General features: G+C 45.7%; 1 protein-coding gene across 2 annotated transcripts; it reads right to left on the reverse strand.

Annotated features, from left to right (window-relative positions):
- Positions 1-6,719: 6,719 nt before the first annotated feature.
- Positions 6,720-17,384, reverse strand: LOC139417194 (macrophage-capping protein-like). 2 transcript variants are annotated; one of them, XM_071166440.1, is made up of 9 exons: positions 17,271-17,384; positions 12,226-12,419; positions 9,778-9,932; positions 9,097-9,258; positions 8,751-8,900; positions 8,358-8,444; positions 7,990-8,122; positions 7,673-7,764; positions 6,720-7,331 (listed from the first exon to the last, which is right to left on the reverse strand). In XM_071166440.1, exons 2-9 carry the CDS (start codon positions 12,416-12,418, stop codon positions 7,266-7,268), a joined length of 1,038 nt encoding a protein of 345 aa, XP_071022541.1. In that variant the 5' UTR covers position 12,419; positions 17,271-17,384; the 3' UTR covers positions 6,720-7,265. The 2 variants fall into 2 exon arrangements, with proteins under 2 accessions (XP_071022541.1, XP_071022542.1); XM_071166441.1 differs by having other exon boundaries at positions 6,722-7,331; positions 9,778-9,927; positions 12,221-12,419; positions 17,271-17,358.

Consider the following 17,384-nt stretch of genomic DNA (forward strand, 5'->3'; position numbering starts at 1 on the left):
TAGGAATAGGGGGGGATAGCAGTGCAGGCGCCATCACCGGGCTAATGGCTTGCCATGGTCTGGTTGATGGTGGCCTGCACACTACTCCGAAAATGGCCGGTCCTACATGGCGCAACTCCAGGGCGGTTGCACGGAGGCTCGACTATATTTTTGTACCCAGGTCTTTGGGTAAGTTGTCTGGGCGGCTGTTGCCTGTTTTCTTTTCGGATCACGACGGGTTTCTCCTGCAGGTGGGGTCGCCAGTCTGCCTCTTTGGTAGGGGGTACTGGAAGTTAGATCGGGATGTGCTGGAGGAGCAGGCTTTTGTTGACGGGTTTTTTGTTTTCTTTTGGAGGCTTGAAGGCCTCCGGTCCATGTGCTGTGGGGTGTTAGAGTGGTGGGAATTAGTTAAGGTGAGGATTAGGGCTTTTATAATAGGGTATTGCAAGAGGAAAAAAAGGGAGGAGAGGAGGGAGGTGGATCGTATCCAAAGGTTAATTGAACTCGAGTACGAGGCAGGCAACCTCGGCGGGTCGTTTGACTGGGAGAGATCCGCAACCCTAAAGGCGCAGCTCAGGGAGTTGCAGGAGCGGAAGGCTCAAGCTTTCCTGGAGCGTGCGCATAGTGGATTTCTAGAACACAATGAGACTTGTTCTGCTATGTTCTTTAAGTCGGTTAGGGCCAGACAGAGTAGGAAGGTAATGCATGGCATTAGGGAAGAAAATGGTAGTATAGTTAGAGAACCAGAGGATATGGTCAGGGTGACAACTGATCATTTCCAAGGTTTATTTAAGGAAAGGGAAATAGATGTAGAGCAGGGAAATGTGTTTTTAGAACACTTGTCCAGGCGGTTGCCGGAGGACATTAGAGAAGTGATGGAGGCCCAGATCTCACTAGAAGAGGTTGAGAGCGCTCTTAGGAGGATGGGAAAAGGGAAGGTGCCTGGGATGGATGGGCTGCCGGCTGAGTTTTATCTCAAGTTTTGGGGTATACTTGGACCAGTGGTCCTCGAAGTCTTGAAGGCCATCCTTGAGACGGGGGTCCCGGGGGGATCAATGGCTGTTGGTGTGCTGTCACTTTTATATAAGAAGGGGGAAGTAACAGACCTTGGCAACTGGCGGCCGTTGACCATGCTGTGTGTAGATTACAAGCTACTTGCAAAGGTTTTAGCAGACCGGTTGCGCACAGCCCTTCCCTACGTCGTCCATGAGGATCAGACGTGCGGGGTAGAGGGCCGCTCTATTAGATGGAACCTACAGTTAATCAGGGACTCCATCGCTTGGGTTGAAGATAGAGGACTGCCTTTAATGGTAGCAGCGCTAGATCAGGCGAAAGCCTTTGATCGCGTGAATAGATCATTTTTATTCAGAGTGTTAGGTTGATTAGGTTTTGGGGAGAAGTTCATAGGATGGATTCCTACATTATATGTCGGAGCGGGGTGCCGAGTTAGTGTAAATAGTCACTTGGGTGACATTTTTGACCTCTCGTCTGGGGTCAGGCAGGGGTGCCCACTCTTGGCTCTCCTCTTCGTTCTGTACATGGAGCCTCTGGGGGCTGCCATTAGGGCAGACACAGGGGTGGAAGGCTTGTTGATCCCTGGAAGTGGTGGGCTGCGTGTTAAGATGACGCAGTACGCCAACGACACTTCCTTGCTGCTGTGCAAGGACTCGTGCCTGACAAGGTCCCTTGCCATCTTTGGGGATTTCACCCGAGCGTCGGGGGCAGTTCTGAACCATGCAAAGTCTTCCGTCAAGTTTTTCGGAAGATGGCGCGGTAGAACGGATGTGCCCGGGGGGTTATCTCTCTGTGAGGGGGCCCTGAGGATTCTCGGGGTCCATTTTGAGACCTCCGGCTCAGCGACCCTAAACTGGAACATGCGTATCGCAGTGGTACAGAGGAAGCTAGCAATGTGGAAGGCTAGGTATTTGTCTTTTATGGGCAAAGTCCTGGTCCTAAAGGTGGATGTGTTGCCATCTCTTTTGTATTTGGCGTACATCTACCCATTGCCGGCTAGTCTGAGGAGGCCTCTAGTGAGGCTTGTGTTTCAGTTCATGTGGAGTGGCAGGTGCGAGTGGGTCGCCAGGGCACGCATGCTCTGTCCCATCGGGGAGGGAGGTAGGGGGGTACCACATTTCCCCCTCAAGCTGGACGCAATTTTTGTTTCTTTCTTGTTAACAGAGCTTGCTCATCCAGTGATACACCCGTCCGGTTACCTCCTGCGGGTGTTCTTCTCGTATCAGGCGAGAAGCGTAATGGTGTGGTCTAACACGGGTCCTCGGGCGGAACAGCTGCTGTGGCACTTTGGTCATGCTGCCAAGTGGCTGCTTGCGCACCCTGAGATTGAAGTTGCCCGAGTAGGTTTAGATCACAGGCACCTGTACGAGGAGGTCAGAAAGGCAGGGAGTCCGGCGCCTGTAGTGGGCATCTCGGAAGTGGTCTGGGAGGGAGTGCAGGCGCGGGGTCTGGACAACAGGCTCAAGGACCTGAATTGGTTGAGTCCATAAGTGCTTGCCGGTACGTTCCATCATGTACCGGTATAGTTTGGTGCAATCCCCCACCTGTCCAAGATCCTCTTGTGGCAGGGAGGAGACTGTGCGCCATGTCTTTTGGGACTGTGCCTTTGCCGGAGTAGTATGGGCTAGGGCACGAGTGTTGTTAGGTTTGGTAAGGGGGGATTTTGTATTGACGTGGGCCAGGTTAGAGAGAGGTGTAGGGAGAGCGAGAGGGACGGATAGGGACAGGTTTCTGCTCTGGCTTCTCATGAGTCTCTTTAAACGGGGGCTGTGGGAAGCCAGGCAGAACATGGTGAAGACAGGGAGAGATTGGGGGGTGGAAGGGATAGTGAGGAGGGTGGAAGGAGATTTGAAGGGGAGGATGAAGAGGGAGGAGAGGAAGTGGGGGCAGCATGCTGCCCGGGAGAGGTGGAAGGGGGGTTTAGGGCTGGGTGTCATTTAGATTTGTAAGGGGATAGATTAGGGACGGGGAGATAGGGAAAGGTCGTTTGTAGGATGACGGGGAGGGAAGATGCTCCCCTGAGGTTTTGTTTGGGGTTTCTTGTTTAGTTAAATTAAAATACCATTATTGAAGTATGAATGAAAATTATGAGTTGTAAAGAATGAATGGTATTGAATGTAATAAATTATTTTTTCTAAAAAAAAAAGATAGGCTGTATAGGTTTTCACGTTACGTTTGTTTTTGTATTGTTTGTTTTTTCATCGTCATTAAACATGTATCAAGAATACCACGCTGCATTTTGGTCCGACTCTCATTCACCGCAAGAAAACCGCAACAGTAGGCCTTTAAATACATCCACAGGTACACCTCCAATTGACTCAAATTATGTCAATTAGCCTATCAGAAACTTCTAAAGCCATGACATAATTTTCTGGAATTTTCCAAGATGTTTAAAGGCACGGTCAAATTAGTGTATGTGAACTTCTAACCCAATGGAATTGTGATACAGTGAATTATAAGTGAAATAATCTGTCTGTTAACAATTGTTGGAAAATTACTTGTCGTGCACAAAGTAGATATCCTAACCGACTTGCCAAAACTATAGTTTGTTCACGAGAAATTTGTGGAGTGGTTGAAAAACAAGTTTTAATGACTCCAACCTAAGTGTATGTAAACTTTCGACTTCAACTGTATACTGTAGCTCAAAAAGTAATACTAAGGGTATGTTGTGTAGTAAGCTGTTAGTTGCTCATGTGCCTCACCCTAATAATTTGGTCCCTTTCCCCTCATAAATGTGTCTACTGTTCAGACTTGGTGGTGCACATGTAGCCTATAGCTTGTTTTAGAGAAATGTAATAATCAAATATTGTAAGAGCTTTCATTGTCTGCATATAAGCATCCTTTGTTTATCCTAGGGTTCTGACTTGCTGTACAGGGAGAATACTGTAAGAACCGCTCATCTTTTGAATTCTGTCTCTGTACATTTCAAAAGTGCTGAACAAATATGTATATTGTCTATCTGTCCTAGCTCGCTCATTAACGTCTTAATCGAAATTACGGATTTTCCCTTATCCGCTTGTCGTCCCCTTATGCCATAGTTTGTACATCTCAGTTGTCAGTAGAAACCAAATTTGTTTAAGCAAGTCAGCCATATCAGCTATATATTTTTTAAAGGCAGTAATTTAGGCTGAATGAACTATTTCGCTGCCAGACAAGGCTCTGCTGATAGCCAGGTGTAGCAGTGGTAAGGATTCACTCCATGGTGCTGAAAAGAAAGCTCTGCTGTTGGGACAGCTTTATGTAGGCCCTAACAGTTTATCTCTCTCCTTCTGAATAAACAACCATAAATCTGCCTGGTTGGCAAACCCAATCTGAACTTTGTTGCTGCTAAGTATTGCCCTGCTGTTGCTAAAACAAAAGGCAATAGCTATCATAAATTTGATAGATACGAATGCAAAGGTGAGAGTTTGCATGGTTCTTTGCATCATGCATCATCTTGACCAGTCATAGTCACATCTGAATTACTTACTGATACTTGGAACTGGGAATTAGTGTCTAGTTGGTTTGCCAGGTGAAATGTCGCAGTGAATGGCCCAGAAAGGGGTTAAGGCCTTCCCACACTGTACGTCGGATTCAGTCTTTTACGATACAAACTGTACATCGGATTCAGTCGTTTACGATACAAACTGTACGTCGGATTCAGTCTTTTATGATAATTACATGTCACACTGTGCAATGTTCCCAAATTAAACTCTTGTGATCAACCTGGACAGATTGTGCAATTTGCTTCAGTTTGGTCATCACATTCTGCGGTTGGCTTGGGAGCCTACGGTTGGCTGGGAGCCTACGGTTGGCTTGGGAGCCTACTTCAGCCGACATAGGCGGCTACATCAACTGCAGGGGTGCATTTGATCTGCACATGTGGCAGCACCAGCAGCTCAAGCCTCCTCTATGCTTATGCACAAGTTAATTGAATTTGGAAAAACTAAAAGTATACATCTTACTAACTTTATATGTCAGAATCAAATATGCTTACCAAAAATAACATGGTTGCTCTGGTAGAACATTTATTTGGATTAGCAATTTTGTGAATTTATCAAAGTCCCATCAGGTAACTGTCACGACTTCCACCGAAGGTAGTTCCTCTCCCTGTTCCTTCCTCTCCCTGTTCAGGCGGTGCTCCTCTCCCTGTTCCTTCCTCTCCCTGTACAGGCGGTGCTCCTCTCCCTGTTCCTTCCTCTCCCTGTACAGGCGGTGCTCCGCTCCCTGTTCCTTCCTCTCCCTGTACAGGCGGTGCTCCTCTCCCTGTTCAGGCGGTGCTCCTCTCCCTGTTCCCTCCTCTCCCTGTTCAGGCGGTGCTCCTCTCCCTGTTCCTTCCACTCCCTGTTCAGGCGGTGCTCGGTGGTCGGAGTCTCCGGCCCACTAGCCATCACCAATCCTTTTTTTATTTTCTGTTTGTTTTGTCTTTGGTTCTTTCACACCTGGTTTCGTTTGCCTTAATTTCTGTGTGTATATATTTACCCTTACCTGCCTAGGTTTGTGCGGGATTATTTCATTTGTGATGTAGGTTGGTGAGATTTTTTATTTTCACGCATTTAAGACTGTTATTTGTTTGTTCCTCCTTGCGTGAGTAACGGGTGTCTCTGTTGTCGAGGGCGTTTGACTTTTGTATTGTGCCATATCTGTGTTTGGTAGACTTGCCTATTAAAAGTACTGCATCTCAGACATCTCGGCTCTCCTGCGCCCCGACTCCTTCACCTACCTCCTAACGCAACATTGTCACAGTAACCTGATTTCAGATGTGTCAAGTAAACAAGATTATTAGAAAATAGTTTTCTTGCAAAGCATGTCAATGTTTAGATCAAACTATTTTAATAATCGGACTATTCACAACAATTGTATTATTGTGTGCATACTCAGTGCCGGAGGTGTTCCTGTTTGTTAGTCACCGGGAAAGGCTCCTAACACCAGTCACACCACATGATAAAGGCTCAACATTTCAGACACTGACAGAATTTTGTCGGCGCCCAAAACCACAAGTAGTGGTATTTAATCGTCAGACCTAGACCCTGTCACACTGAATGAGTCAAGATGTCCGACAATCGTTTACAACCTAAGAATTTGCCCAAGATGTGGAACTGTTGTTTGGGGATGGCAAAATCGTACAGTCTGTGTGGGCCTTAAAAGAACCGTAATAGTGTGTGGGTGCATGTATTGGAAGGTGGTCCTTTTACAGTTTTGAGTGTTAATCGCACACGTCAAAGGAATGAAAGTCAATATTAGCCTAATAATCTCCAGGTTGCAACAGAAACCAACGGTCACCTCCACTTCAGGACAGACAATCAGTCCCCAGTCAAAGACGATAGACATTAGCTAGATATACACTTTAAGAACATAAACATAGGCTATCTCTGACGACCCCAACAGTAGCCCCTGGAGGTTAACGTTTATGGAAGGTTAATTCCCTCAGGTGTAGGTGGGGTTAACCCGTTAAGTGTTTATCCAGTGATGGAAAAAGTGAAACAACCAAGGAACTTCTCACCATGCAGGTGAAAGGTCAAAATGGATTGATTATTCCAGTGAGGAAAACAAACAGGGGAGAATAGGTTCAGGTAATAAAAACATAGTCACTTAATGGATGTGTCCCAAATGGCACCCTATTCCCTACATAGTGCACTACTTTTGACCTTATGGACCCTGGCCAAAAGTAGTGCACTATATAGGGAATAGGGTGCCATTTGGAACGCAGACAATGTCATAGTGAGAGTTGACGAAGCCACCCGCTGTACGGGTTCTTTCAGTTTCCATTTATTTTCATAAACTGTAGCCTACTAAAGGTCTTATTTGAATATGTCCCTGTAATTCATAAACAAATGTAAAAAACAACACAAAAAAAACAAAAAAAGACAAAAGCAAACAAAAAAAGACAAAAGCAAACAAATGAACTTTATAGGCTTTGTGGAATATCATCTTGGCTTTAAATAAGACCACTAACAGAGCCCAGTAAAACCAGTGAGCACATGTTTTCCTTCCCAGTCAGAACCAGTAGTAGTGACTTAGGGATCCATTTGGTGTGACATCATTATAAAGGCTCTCATTATTTTGAGTTAATTTGACCTATGCATGACTAAACAGTTGTCTGTGAGTACAGTACCTTACAAATATATACATATAAGTAAACACATATAAAAAACAACAATATGTTCTTGAATTTGAGATGTTTTCACTCCTTATGAGAAGACTTTTAAACATTGATTGAGACCTTTTATATTCCAGGTTGTTATTTCCTTATATTTTAGGAGTGCAACAGTTAACAGTTAAACCCTTGTAGTTTAGTTCCAGTTCTTGAAGAACTGCTTGAAGATGATCGTCTCCCTCCCCTGTGGTAGAATCTCCACCTGTAAGACAATGCAGAGATTTGGCTACCCGGTCATAACTGTTTATCTAGTGCATCATATACACATAAACCACCCTACTATATACACACAAAGCATTTATGACACTGGGTTCATGACCTGGTGGTTACACAACACACTGTGCAGTGCAATGTTATAATGGAGGAAGACTTACATGGAATTTGACTTACTGGACTTAAATATGCAAATTCTACTGTTTTCAAGTATAATAAAATCATGACGCTATCACTTGCTGACGTTATGCTGCTGGGTAGACTTAATGGGTGGACAATAAGAAAATAATGTCTGGGTTTTTGTCATTTGTGAGATCATGCTTGACTCACCTGTGTTTTCATCCTGGGGTAGTTCATCTGTTGGATGAAGTCATCTGCCATTTTCAAGGCCTCCCTTTTCTCCTCTGCATTGGCTCCCATACCTGCCAATCATAACAAGTGGGATAATGTCTCACCTCAGTCTAACCCATAGAGGTCTCAGTAAGGTCTCACCATGATAATGTCAATTCACTTTATTCAATACAAACACGGATTAAATGAGTTTTTAATGAGACACTGGATATCTAGTTGGATATCGAAAAACGTATTCCAGGGATACATTTCATGGAGCAGAAATATGCTAGTTGAGGTTCACATGTTTTCCTCACCTTTCCAGACGAAGATCTTTCCATTGGCCCCGTTGTCTAGAATAAAGCAGTCGTCACGCACCAGAAGGTCCTTGGCAAATGGGCTTTTTTCAGAGACATTGGTCAGCTTCATCTTACCTGTCGCATCGGACACCTGTGGAGGACAACAACACCGGCCATGACTTTTAGTTCATTTGTGATCTAGTTCACCTTGTTTGCTCTTGGGGGAAAAAAGAGACCCAAAGTATAGCTAGCTGTGCTGTGCAGTCTACGTTCCAAAATACCTCAAATGGGGTGAGCTCTCCATTTACAATAGTACTGTTGTAATGCAATAGAACATTTCACGAGACACACCACTGTTTCATAATAGAATTGCAATGTCCAGCCACCTTGTAGAGGGAGGCGGAGTTGGAGACGTCTGCTTGACTGTCCTCTTCTGGAGTGCTCTCTGCCAGCTCTAGCATTGGTCCCAGCACCTGTCAATCACATGGCAGAGTGGAACATGGATTGTGGTGAGTTAAACATTTTTTTTAAGTCAGTTAGATCCTCAACATCATGTCAGCAAACTCGGTCCACAAAACAAAAGTGTTTGTGAGTGGACTAGTTTGTGACAGAATGGAAGAAATTGTAACTTGTCTGACTAACTAAAGACCCATTACCTTCGTATACCTCAATATCAAAGTCTCTAAATATGCCTAGACATTAGAGGATTGACAAGTCTCTAGGTCTGTGACTTTGTTTTAATTTGCTTTGGGAGGAAAGGACTATGTCGGACATTTTACCTTGAGCATCTCCGGCGGCTCCTCTCCCTCACTGATGTCAGTGATGCGTGCTTTACCATGTCTCTCAGTGTCGCGGATCAGGCTAGCAATCTCACGCGACTTCTGCTTCTCAAACATGTTGGCCTGCGAGCCTATCCACGAAAATATGGTCTAAAGACATAAACAGACATGTTTTTTAAAACATTTTATAAGGCCTACTTTATTGATCACTAAATGAGGGGAAATTGGACATTTGGATTTGGCAAGGCAACAATGTCATGTTCTCCCCACTCTTGCTCTCCCCCCTCCCCCCACCTCCCTGTCACCTCTCCCCCTCTCTCTCTCCCTCTCTCTCCCTCTATCTCACCTCTCCCAGGTCCAGGATGAAGCAGTCTCCCTTGTTGAAGCTCTCCCAGCTCAGCTCCACCTCCTTGGCACGGATGTTGCGCTTCCCTTTGATCTGGTACAGCCTGTGGACCGGCCCTGACCCACCCTGGGGTCGCCTGAAACCCGACTCCACACCACCGTCCTACACGTGTGAGTGTGCGTGCGTACGTATGTTTTTTTTTGTTGAGAGAGAGTGAGGAAAAGTAATGGAAGAGAGGAAAAGAAAGAAGAGAAGAGAACGGTAACAATCTGAAAATGTTGTTTATGGTCGATTCCTCTTATCTGTATTTAACCAGGAAGTATTTGGGGTTTTACTGGCTAACGCTTCAACGAGAGAGATATGGAATGACATGGTAAGAAATCAGCAGCATATGATGAAATTATGCAAAGTAGTGCTTCTACAGGAAAAACATTACATTTACTGGCAATACAGAACTCAATCCTAACACAAGTTAGGATAAACATGCATTACTCATAGTGGACCCAAATCTAATGTGGGAATCACACAGATTACAAGGTTCCAGGTACAGTAAGTCACACATTGATGTCCATGGGCAAGTTTCCACATGAAATCCCATACACGTGCATTTCTCAAGATAGGATTGGACCTTGTGTTTGTCAGTAAACATGAACTAGGAGTATCCTCCCTCCTCCTGCCCACCTTGTAGCTGACCCCCCTGGGGAAGAGGTTCATGAACTCTGGGGCCTCGTAGCCCTGGATCTGGCGATGCTGGATGGGGTCACCACCCAGGAAGTTGTCCAGCTGGGTAGCCAGCATGGCACACGCCACCTGCTCGTCACGAGATGACTTCTCACCTGAGAGGAAGGGGGGGGGGGGGGTGTGAAGGTAGGGAAAGGGAGAAAAGGGGGAGAGTTACAAAAAAGAGAATAGTCAGGCGGTAAAGGGAGAGAGAGGTTGGGTGAAATGGGGTGCATAGACTAAAATGAGTGACAGGTAAATAAAGACAAAATAGGGAGGGGTCATGTAAGAGGTGGAGGGAGGGGTCACGAGCGACAGAGAGGCCAGGGAGAGAGGGGAGAGGGCGCTTTTTGAGGGGAGCCCTCTTCCATGCAATGGCAATTGGCTTAGTGTCACCTAAGCACCGGATACATGCTGGAAACAACAGCCACATTTGAGTACTATAACAGCCCTACTGCATTTTTTATGAACACACACACAGAACCCAGCCCTTTCCCCTGGGGAGCTCTTCTCCTCTTTTATTTCCCCCATCCCCATTCTCTCATCATCCTTCCATCCATCCGTCTTAGTCTCCGTCCTCACATAATCAGTCGTTGGGTCAGCGTCGCGGCGTGTGTGTCATCACTGCGGGTGCGGGTTATTAGCTTTTCAACCGCGAGGAGGTTAATTAGGCGTGTACACAATGGGTTGGCTAGTAGTTTGGATATACAGCGCAGTACTGGATACGAGCTTACGAGGCCCCATCCATGGAAGATAATAGAGGGCTCTTATGCCAAGAGTCTGAGGCATCCTTTTCCATCCCACTCTTACATGTATCCACTTTCTAATGTACACAGATAGTCCTCGTCCTGCCCTATGATGACCGCAACTCACCCATTCCATCACAGTTAGTTGAGTAGCACACTCAAATGCTCCTACACCTGTTTCTATTGAAGCTCTGGCAAATATCTGTATAGATCAAAGCATTGTCTTGTACTTCAATAAAGGGTATGTGTTGGAGTATTTTACTACATAGTTCTGCAGGTTTTTATGCCCAGTACCTTATTAGTGGGACCTTATGAGTTTCTCATGAACATGTGACTTGACCAGCAAAATCTCCAGACCCTCTCAGAGTAGGAGTGTTGATCTTGTATCAGTTTAGCCTTTTAGATCAGAATGAATAAGACAGGGGAACCTGATCCTAGATCAGCACTCCTACTCTGACACACTATGTGAATACAGGCCCTGGTCAGTAGAAACTCTGGACACTACTTATTTGACATATACAGTGCATTCGGAAAGTATTCAGACCCCTTGACTTTTTCCACATTTTGTGATGTTGCAGCTTTATTCTATAATTTATTAAATAATTGTTCTCCCTCATCAATACCCTATAATGACAAAGCAAAAACAGGTTTTAATACATTTTTGCTAATTTATTAAAAATAAAAAACTGAAATTTCAGATTTACACAAGTATTCAGACCCTTTACTCAGTACTTTGTTGAAGCACCTTTGGCAGCGATTACAGCATAGAGTCTTCTTGGGAATGACGCTAGAAGCTTGGCACACCTGTATTTGGGGAGTTTCTCCCATTCTTCTCTGCAGATCCTCTCAATCTCTGTCAGGTTGGATGGGGAGCGTCACTGCACAGCTATTTTCAGGCCTCTCCATAGATGTTCGATCAGGTGCAAGTCCAGGTTCTGGCTGGGCCACTCAAGGACATTCAGAGAATTGTCCTGAAGCCATTCCTGCATTATCTTGGATGTGTGCTTAGGGTCGTTGACCTGTTGGAAGATGAACCTGATTGGTGGAGTGCTGCAGATATCGTTGTCCTTCTGGAAGGTTCTCCCATCTCTACAGAGGAACTCTGGAGCTCTGTCAGAGTGACCATCGGGTTCTTGGTCACCTCCCTGAACAAGGTCCTTCTCCCCCAATTGGTCAGTTTGGCCTGGCGGCCAGCTCTAGGAAGAGGTGGTTCCAAACTTCTTCCATTCAAGAATGATGGAGGCCACTGTTCTCTTGGGGACCTTCAATGTGGGACCTTATATAGACAGGTGTGTGCCTTTCCAAATCATGTCCAATCAATTGAATTTACCACAAGTGGACTCCAATCAGGTTGTAGAAACATCTCAAGGATGATCAATGGAAACAGGATGCACCTGAGCTCAATTTCAAGTCTCATAGCAAAGGGTCTGAATACTGTAAATAAGGTATTTCTGTTTTTTATTTTCAATAAATGTGCAAAAACATCTAAAAACCTGTTTTCACTTTGTCATTTTGGGATTTTGTGTGTAGATTGCTGAGGATGTTTTTTTTATTTAATCCATTTTAGAATAAGGCTGTAACATAACAAAATGTGGAAAAAGTCAATGGGTCTGAAAACTTTCCAAAGGCATTGTTAACACGCACCCATTTTCCGTAACCTCACCTATCCACATGTGCAGGTCTGCCCCCTGGTCCCCCCTGTGCTCCAGCACCAGGTAGGAGTCTCCGTTGAAGAAAGCCCCCACCTCAGCCGGCTCCAGCAGCACCGCCTTCATCTTCTCCACCCGCCACACCTTCAGCCCCGGCTCCCGTGTCTCTGGTCCAAACTGGCCCGGCGCTGCCTGGCAGGGGAACATTCTGCATTGGGAAGAAGCAGAGGAGAGAGTGGGTCAGTGGGTGTGATGGTGGTGGGGGATGGATGGATGGTAGGTAGGATGTAGGATTATGGGGAGGGCGGCTGCCTGGAAAGGGAGCATTCTGCACTGGGTAGAGGGAGTGGGTCAGGGGAGGTGAGGGTGGAGGATAAATTAATGGTAGAGTTGGGGAAGGCAGAGTTGGAAGAGAAAGGGTGTAAGTGGAGTCTGTTGTATTTTCTGGGTTGTGAGAAGGGGTGTATTTCTTTGCTATCAAGTGAATCAAATGGAGATGGGGAGTTGTTGCCGCTGGAGGTGGCAGAAACAGTCAACTAAGGGAAATTGCTTTCACTTGGCAAGAACACCGATTTCCATATTGGAAAGCAGACAGAGAATGGAGTGGATGGGTGACAACTCCTATAACCACAGCATGATAACAATCACTATTTCTGCCGGAAGACAGAAACAGGGAAATAGAGGTGGAAATGAGTAGAAGAGAGGATGCAAAATGAGGGGTCAAGTTGCTTGATGAAGACCATAGGGGTAGATGGGTTACGTCATTGTTGTGTAATACGACAACATAGCGGGCAAACCGACCCATACAACATTTGTGGTTGCACAAAAGAGGGTGTGTCTGCAGGGCGAGTCGTATCACGTCTCACATGCACACACTGAACTAAATATCTCTCCCTCTCTCTTGCTCTCTCTCGCGTTCTCTTCTCCGTCTCTCTCTAGCCACAGTTTCCAAAGCTTTAATATACACAGCTTTATCGACTCATAGGACCTCTGCCATTGTTATTTCCCTGTAGCAATCCGATTCAGTAAGTGATAGAGTCATACTCCAGGGTAAATGAATGTTGGATGTTGTACCGGCTACCCTCAAGTCACCTGGCCTCAGACAGTTGTTCCGACTACACTAAACGTGGCCAATGTCCTTTGGCAGACCTTTGTCTGTGTATAAAATGTAAGGCAGGTGGAATATCATGGGAGACAGGTAGTATCGATGTTTATCGTTTACAACCTATTCACCCTGAAACAGAGCTCTAATGTTGATTTGTTTTGTATGGTCTATCCTCATTCAATGGGATGTCCTGTTGTTTGTCTTAAAGTGGCTGCTTCACTGTCGATCCAGCAACGTTACACCTACAAAACAAATCAATCAAAGGGCTATATGGGTAATAAGCAGGTTTTAAGGGTGTATTATAGCTGTAGTAAGTACACTACGTCACAGTAACACTACTCAACAAAGAGTTCACCCAACTCTCACAGAACATGTGTGGCTGCACTATAATTACACTGTAGGTAACTACCAGGTGACGTGGGAGCCAGACTGGTAAAGGCTTGGTTTCCACTCTATATTTGTAATATCAGCATGAAGGGTAATGGCCTGGATATTGGGTAACCCTGAAAGAAGCCAGTCCTTTAATGGCCAACGAAAACATTTAGGAAAAATATGTCCCAAAGAAACTAAAACGCTCTCTCACAATCCAGTGCATGCACAAAACATGTCTTCATAAAAATAAAAATAAACAATGTCGCTTTAACTAAAGCTGTAAAAACTCTTGGCATGGCATTGAGTTGACGGTTTTTCAGTTATACGGGCGCCACTGAAAAAACTTTGGTGCTGATAAAGTGGGACCGAACTGGCTTGGCACGGCCATTGCCCATCGTAAAACGGTTACATGACGATGGGAGGTCATGGATAGAGTCAGCAGCTTTGAGCGCTCACAAACGTCTTGAGTCGGCGACTTTGTGAAGTTAACGCTCCACCCCTGAGACAAAGAGCACGGCTGTTTGGATCGGCATCTATGGAAACTGCAACTATGACTCACTCTCTCTCTCCCTCCAAACAACCACACAGAGCCGTGGTTAACAATCGGCTGAATGTTCTTACTGAGAGAGAGAGAGAGAGAAAAAGAGAGAGGGGGGGGGGGGGGGGAGAAAGTGACGCAAACACGCTAAGTACTCGCCGGTCGCTATCCTTGATTCGTCTTTAGATCAAATACATATCCACTGATATGGCAACAGCAGCCTTTCGCTCTTTCATAACTTGGCGTGAGCACATAGGTCAACAGGTTCATAATTGCTTACTCAATGGAGAAAGAATTCACATGTGGCTGGACAGCGTTTGAGTGTTTGTGGGCCACAAAGCAGAAGCGGTACACAACACATGCCTAAACCCAGTTAAAGGATCAGCTAAACCCTTTCCTGACACTACTAGAGCCGAGTCACTTAATACTGTTGAGACTATGTCACAAACACAAAACGGCAATACATGTGAAACTAAACCTGAATCAATAACTTTCTATTACATCCCAGGTAATGATTCAGGTATAAGGAGGTGCAGGCGAGGAAGTTCATGCACGTCCCTGCTGAAAACAGCAGCATAGACCAGCATAGGGTGGTGCCCTGCTGTTTTTTTGCTGGTGCCTTGGCTGTGTTTTTGCTGGTGCCCAGCAATACCATCATCCAAGTGCTTCATTATTCAAGACGGTGCATTACATAGATCACAAGGCCTTACTTTGAGGGCCTAGTTTTTCCCCAATACAGTGGCCACATCAGGTCTGCAAGTCACATCATGCTGGCTTGCAAAGTGATGTTGAATTCCTATTGGGATCCAGCCAGAGTGGGGATATCCAACAATTGTAACTTGTATTCACCCACAAGCTAAATGTAGAATGGGGTAGAAAGTGGAATGAGAGAGACGACCTAAACCATCTAAACTGGAACAACCATTTCAGTAACGGGTGCAATAAAATCCAACTAACAGACTGGATTAGTTTAGAAACATGTATGTTATGTCTCTTTGTGTAGCATACGACTCATTAATGAATCAATCAATGTACATGCAAAAACACAACAAACAAAACATATATTGAAATAGAGCATGCTGGGAAATATGGAAATGATTGCCATGGTTTTGACATACCAGCTTGACCATTCTGGACCAGCATAGACCAGCATGGACCAGCTTGGTCACCAGCATACCTGCATTACCAGCATACCAGCATGAGCTGGTTGACCAGCCAAACCAGTTAGACCATGCTGGTCAGACCAGCTTGACCAGCATTGACCAGCTTGAAATGTAGGCTGGTGTATGCTTTTTTTTCAGCAGGGATTGCAGAATCCCAGTGAGGTGGATAGAAGCTAAACTCTTATGCTACCTAGCAGCAAGACTATTAGGCCCTTGTGAAAGCAGAACTGACATATTAAATCCAGTTAGCAAAGTAGCTGAAAAACTAAACCAGAGAATCAAGTCAACAAAACAAGCTACTAAAATTAACCTGTCAGAAAATGAGTAATGGGTAAAAAGAGAGAGAGAGATAACACACATGCTAGCCTAGGTATACTGCCAAATAGCCACCACCAACCCCCACACACAAGGGCTGCAGGCGGGCGACGGTAGGCGTCAGGGTTACAATGCTTAGACAGAGTCGTGAAGAGGAAAAATCCCCGGTCCACTTAACTGCATGATCCCCTCGGCTAGCTCCGGCACCGCACCTGACTCCAGCTCCATTCTGCCTGATGGCCGCTCGTGACTGTGGGTGTGAGTGGACTGAGGGGGCCTGGGTGAGGAGGAGTGTGTTGGTGCTCCTCACCTGGTTAGCTTATATGAGGAAGGTAACGTGAGCCTGGGGAGTGATCTGAGCGGCCATGGCGAGGGCGCTCTGTGGGGGAAGAGTCGGGTTCCTGACAAACGCTAAACACCACGGTGATAATCATGACTGCTGGGCCTGCCTACTGTTGCATTCCTCCCCACTCTCTCCCTCTACTGCCTCCCCTATCTCCCCTCTCAACTGCCTAGACACTTTCCATGGGCCAGGGGAGGAAGGAGGGAGGGAGAGACAAAGGGAGAGGGAAGAGATGTGTCCTAACACTGACAGATAGCTAATTCTGATGAGACAGGCAATTTGTAGATTGCCCCTGACCATGATCAAATGAACACCCTCCTTTCCTCGTCTCTTGTCTCTCATGAGCATTGATTAGAATGGACTGGACAAGACAGGACAATTGGTCTCCATTGCATCTCCCACTCAGTCTATTCCATCCAGATCAGTGATCAAGGAAAAGAAACAAGGGTACAAGGAAAGGAGGCAATATAAGAGAACTGGGACGTAGCCCAAGAGACAGGGAACCGAGGCCTTTGGCAGCAGAGCGGCCTATGGCCTCAAGTCAGATAGAGATTGATAGGGATGGCGGGAGAGATAGAGAGATGGGGGTCAGAGATAGGATACTGGGGTCATTGAGCCAATCAGATCATTCATGCGCTTTTAATCAGAGGGAGAAATATGAGAGGGGACAAAATACAGGCAGACAGAGGGAGTGTCAGAGGGAGATATGAGAGCAATTTGCCACGTGTCTGTGTGTGCGTGCTCGTGCGTGCGCGTGCGGGAGATAAAAATGAGGTGAGAGGAGAGGAGCAGCGAAGTAGAGAGGGATGAAATGCAAGGGGAATAATTAGATTGAGATAGGTGATAAAGGACTTACGTACAGAGCAGAGTCCATAAACAATCTCGAACCAGAGAGAGAGAGAAATAGGGAGGAGAATAAAGAGATAGCTAAACATTTTATGATTGATAGTGATATTGAGAGAGGGTGGAGAGAAGGAGAGTAAGAGGGAGGGATGGAGAGAGGGAGGCAAGCGAAGTGTGACTAGTTTTATTGTTCCGTCTCAGATTCCTCAGCTAATTTGAGGGGGGAAAAATCCAGATGGAGAGATAAAAAAATGGAGTGCCTAGGAAAATATGTCCCTGCTAGGCATCCTAGATAAGGAAAAATTGTGGAGAAAAGAAAGACGATGAAAATAAGGGAAATGGGGAAAAAGTAGTTAGAAGTTATTTTGTAGAGCACTTACCTTGCAACTTTAGGTGAGGAGGAAATGGATCAGGACACGTCGGTGCAGACAAAGAGAGGAAATGCACTCATGCAAAGAAAACACGTCCATATATATACACACACACAGACACAC

This window comes from Oncorhynchus clarkii, chromosome 9 (genome assembly GCF_045791955.1).
Source record: "Oncorhynchus clarkii lewisi isolate Uvic-CL-2024 chromosome 9, UVic_Ocla_1.0, whole genome shotgun sequence".
Taxonomy (NCBI): Eukaryota; Metazoa; Chordata; class Actinopteri; order Salmoniformes; family Salmonidae; genus Oncorhynchus; species Oncorhynchus clarkii.